This window comes from Halichoerus grypus, chromosome 1 (assembly GCF_964656455.1).
Source record: "Halichoerus grypus chromosome 1, mHalGry1.hap1.1, whole genome shotgun sequence".
Lineage (NCBI taxonomy): Eukaryota > Metazoa > Chordata > Mammalia > Carnivora > Phocidae > Halichoerus > Halichoerus grypus.
The window spans coordinates 45,514,526-45,518,267 of record NC_135712.1 but is presented as its reverse complement, the minus strand read 5'-3'; the positions used below and the strand labels follow the sequence as shown (position 1 = coordinate 45,518,267).

At 38.5% G+C, this 3,742-nt stretch overlaps 1 protein-coding gene across 1 annotated transcript; it reads right to left on the bottom strand.

The window, feature by feature from the left end:
- Positions 1 to 2,463: 2,463 nt before the first annotated feature.
- LOC118521630 (olfactory receptor 5AC1-like) lies at positions 2,464 to 3,387 on the bottom strand. Its single transcript, XM_036070320.2, has one exon. The coding sequence runs from the start codon at positions 3,385 to 3,387 to the stop codon at positions 2,464 to 2,466; it is 924 nt and encodes a 307-aa protein (XP_035926213.2).
- Between the last annotated feature and the right edge of the window lie 355 nt (positions 3,388 to 3,742).

Genomic DNA, 3,742 nt, shown 5'->3' with positions numbered 1-3,742 from the left:
TATGATAAAGTAGCCATTTGGCAAAACAGTCATTGTAACAGTCATACAAGAAAGTTTCTATACTCGAATATCACCTATTCTTCATCGGAAGCTTGCCAAGTTTCACATGATTGTCCCTAGTGACTCTCAACACTGGCTGCATATTAGAATCACTCAGAGAGGTTTAGAAAACTACCAGAAGCCTGGTACCCCATCTTAGAGATTCTAGTTTGTTTGGTTTGAGGTGAGAACCAAGAGTGAGAACCACTGATCCCTGGTCCATACCATCTGGGTGAGGAAGAAAAAGATATGCAAGACTTGATTGGTGACATTTAGTCACTAATTCTGCTACTTGTTATCAACAGGGTGTGATGTATCAAAGAATTATTCAGTTTTACAGTACGCTCGCTATAAAGCCTACTAAGAAGTACCTGAAATGCTGTCATTCTCATGGATTAAGCAGCTATTAGTTGGATTCCAAACCATCTTTTGCATAAAATATAAAACCATGAAAACTAAAAGTTTCTACAAAGAACTCACAGTATCCTATAAAAAAAACCTAGCATGGTGACCTGAGCTTTACAGGAAAAGAAGAAGCCAGGAAGCACCTCTAGAGGCTTACTTCCATTCTCTTAGCCACAGGGCACAGCGGTGGAGCAGAGGGAGCCGTCCAGATTTGGCCAGCACCATCTCCTTCCGAGTGCCTCTTCAGCCATCAGTGTTGGCTCTCACATAAGACTTTATAGTCTAATAGAAGCAGCATAGGGTAGTGGTTAAAAGCGTGGACTCTGGCACCATGCTGCCTGAAATAATAAAGGTATAAAGAAGACAGAGAACATCTATATTTTGACAGACAGCAACTGTATACAGACAATACTAAAACAGGCTGCATGGCACAGAAAGAAAAAAAAAGAGTTTTGCCACTTGCTTTGACTGTGGAGAGGTGGAAGTAAGAACTCCCACAGACATTCTGCACCCACAGGGAACAACCTGCTTCCAATGAGCCCACACAGCAGAAGCAGGGCTCAGATGCAGTGAGAGGAGCAGGGTCTGAAGAAAGAGCCCCAAACACAGTGCTGAAGCCAGTTGGCCCCATCTCGAGCTTTGTCATTCGATGACTCAGCAAATTGTTTCTATCCTCAAATTAAAATAATAGGCTAGGTGTTAGAGGAATGTGCCATGTATACAGAAATACTTTATTCTTTTTCTAGAGTGCACCAAGGTCACTACTCATGGTTTATATGCTCCTTTTTCCTTGTATGGCCTATAAGAGACATCTAAGGGTTATGAGAATTGGCTTTATCAATAACATAATGTGTGTAAAACTACCTATCTTTCCTTTATTTTTGAATAAAATATTCACAGGGCCATATGTAATAAAGCCAGGAGCTCAAAAAATGCAAAAGGGCCAGACAGAAAACATATATAGTTTTTATAAAGAAAAAATCAGTTAAGTTGCATAATCACAAATTGACCAAGCACATATGTTCTTTCAGGTAGCTGTCCATTCCAAGAGAAAAAAATTCAATTGGCATATATGTGTCAGACACGAGCTGCTTAGTAAGATTGCTTATAAATTAAAAAGTAGAAGTTTTTAAAGAACTCAGAACTTTTCATTACATGGCAGGAAAATTACTTTCTCTTAAATACATAATTGTTAAATTTTTATACCCTTCAATGATTGAAATGCAAATATAATTTTCAAAATTACTTTTAAACCTTATAGAAATGTTCATTTTGAATGCCTCATGAGGTTATATTCTGTCATATTTAGTCTAACAATATTACTTTGGTGTACATATTGTTTGGATAATTATAAATACTCAAGAGAAGGTTTTGAAAAATTACTTGCTCAAGAATTATCTAAAAGGGCAAGAGGACTTTTTAAAAAGAGGGCTTACACAGATTGAGTCTTCCCTTACAAAAATATAAGTGCAAAAAAGTTGTAAAGTGTGTGTATCTGGAGGGTCACCTGGGTGGCTCAGTCAGTTGAGCGTCTGCCTTCGGCTCAGGTCATGATCCCAGGGTCCTGGGATCAAGCCCCACGTTGGGCTCCCTGCTCAGCCAAGAGTCCTTTTCCCTCTTCCTCTGCCCCTTCTCCTGCTTGTGCTTTATCTCTCTCTCTCTCTCTCTCTCTGAAATAAAAAAAAATAAAATAAATCTTTAAAAAAGTTGTGTGTATTTGGAAATACAAAGCTCATTCAAGTTACAAAGACATAGTAATTTGAAGATTTCATTCCAGTTTCATCCTGAGGTTGGATTTAAAACAACACAAGGTAAGTGGAGTCTGTCCTTACCATGCTCATTAATTATTTTGATGATCACAAGAACTTAGGATGAAGACAAGTCTATCTACTCTAAATTTGTTATCCATTCACTTAACAAGTACATATTAAGGCCCTACTATGTGCAAAACCCAGGGACACATGCTTTATTTAAACAGAGTAAAATCGAAGGACTGATGAAAGCTTTCCTGAGAAATATTTATTTCTTTATAATTTTTCTCAGTGCACCTAAAACTTCCTTGTTTCTTAGGCTATAAATAAAGGGGTTGAGCAGGGGGATGATAATCGTGTAGAACAGTGAATACATTTTATCCTGATATTGATCTGGGCCAGACCCAGGATGCACATACATGAAGAAGAGAGCGCCATAGAACAAGGAAACAGAGAGCAGGTGGGCGCTGCACGTGGAGAAGGTTTTGCTCCTGCCCTTTTCAGATTTCTTTGTCAGGATGGCAAAGAGGACACGGGTATAAGATGCTATGATGGTCATAAAAGTAAAAGCTTGAATAAAAGCAGCAAAAATAAAAAGTACCAATGCATTAATAGATGGGTCAGTGCAAGAAATTGTATATAGTGGCAAAATTTCACAGTAGAAATGGTGTATTATATTGGACCTGCAGAACGTTAATCTAAATAATAATCCTACATGAACTGTGGGATGCAGAAAACCAATTACATAAGACAAACTTATCAACCAAGTACAGAGCCTGTTGGCCATCACCCCGGGATAAAGCAAGGGGTTGCATATGGCTACATAACGGTCAGAGGCCATCACTACCAGGAGGAAACACTCTGTGGTGGCACTGGAACCAAAAATATAAAATTGGGTGATGCACTCAAAGTGGGATATCATATGATTCTCAGATAAAAAATTCATTAGCATCTTGGGAGTCACAGAGGATGAGGAACAAGCATCTGCAAAGGCCAAACTGCCGAGGAATAAGTACATGGGGGTGTGAAGATGGTGGTCCTTCCAGATGAGAAAAATCAGTCTGAGGTTGCCCACCATGGTGGTGAGGTAGATGACCAAGAACACCAGGAACAGGGGGACCTGCAGCTCTGGACGATCTGTAAGTCCTGTGAGAACAAACTCAGTCACCTGCGTCTTGTTTGCCTCCATCATATGCACTCGGGCTGATCACTGCCCTGAGAGAATGGGTAAAGGAAAAAAACAATCAAATGTCATGAAAACTGGTTTGGGATGGTAATGCCTGTTCCCTATCTCAGATGTCAGTTTCTCAGCAAATAGGAAGGTACAGCGTTTCTCTTTTTTAGAAATATACTTGAGTATTAAGTATATAATAAATAATTTTGAGAAAGACTTTTTAAAGAAGGCCTTTAAGATTATATATTTAAAATTAAATATATTAACAGCGAAATGTTTTCCAGAATTAAGAATAAAAAATACATTTTATATGAAAATCTGTAAAAGCAGCAGTGCTTCAGTTTCAAAAGTGTTATCATTCTTTCTCAGAAAA

What these genes read in the sequence shown, in the direction of transcription:
- LOC118521630 (XM_036070320.2), bottom strand. Translation starts at nt 3,387, where the DNA reads ATGATGGAGGCAAACAAGACGCAGGTGACTGAGTTTGTTCTCACAGGA.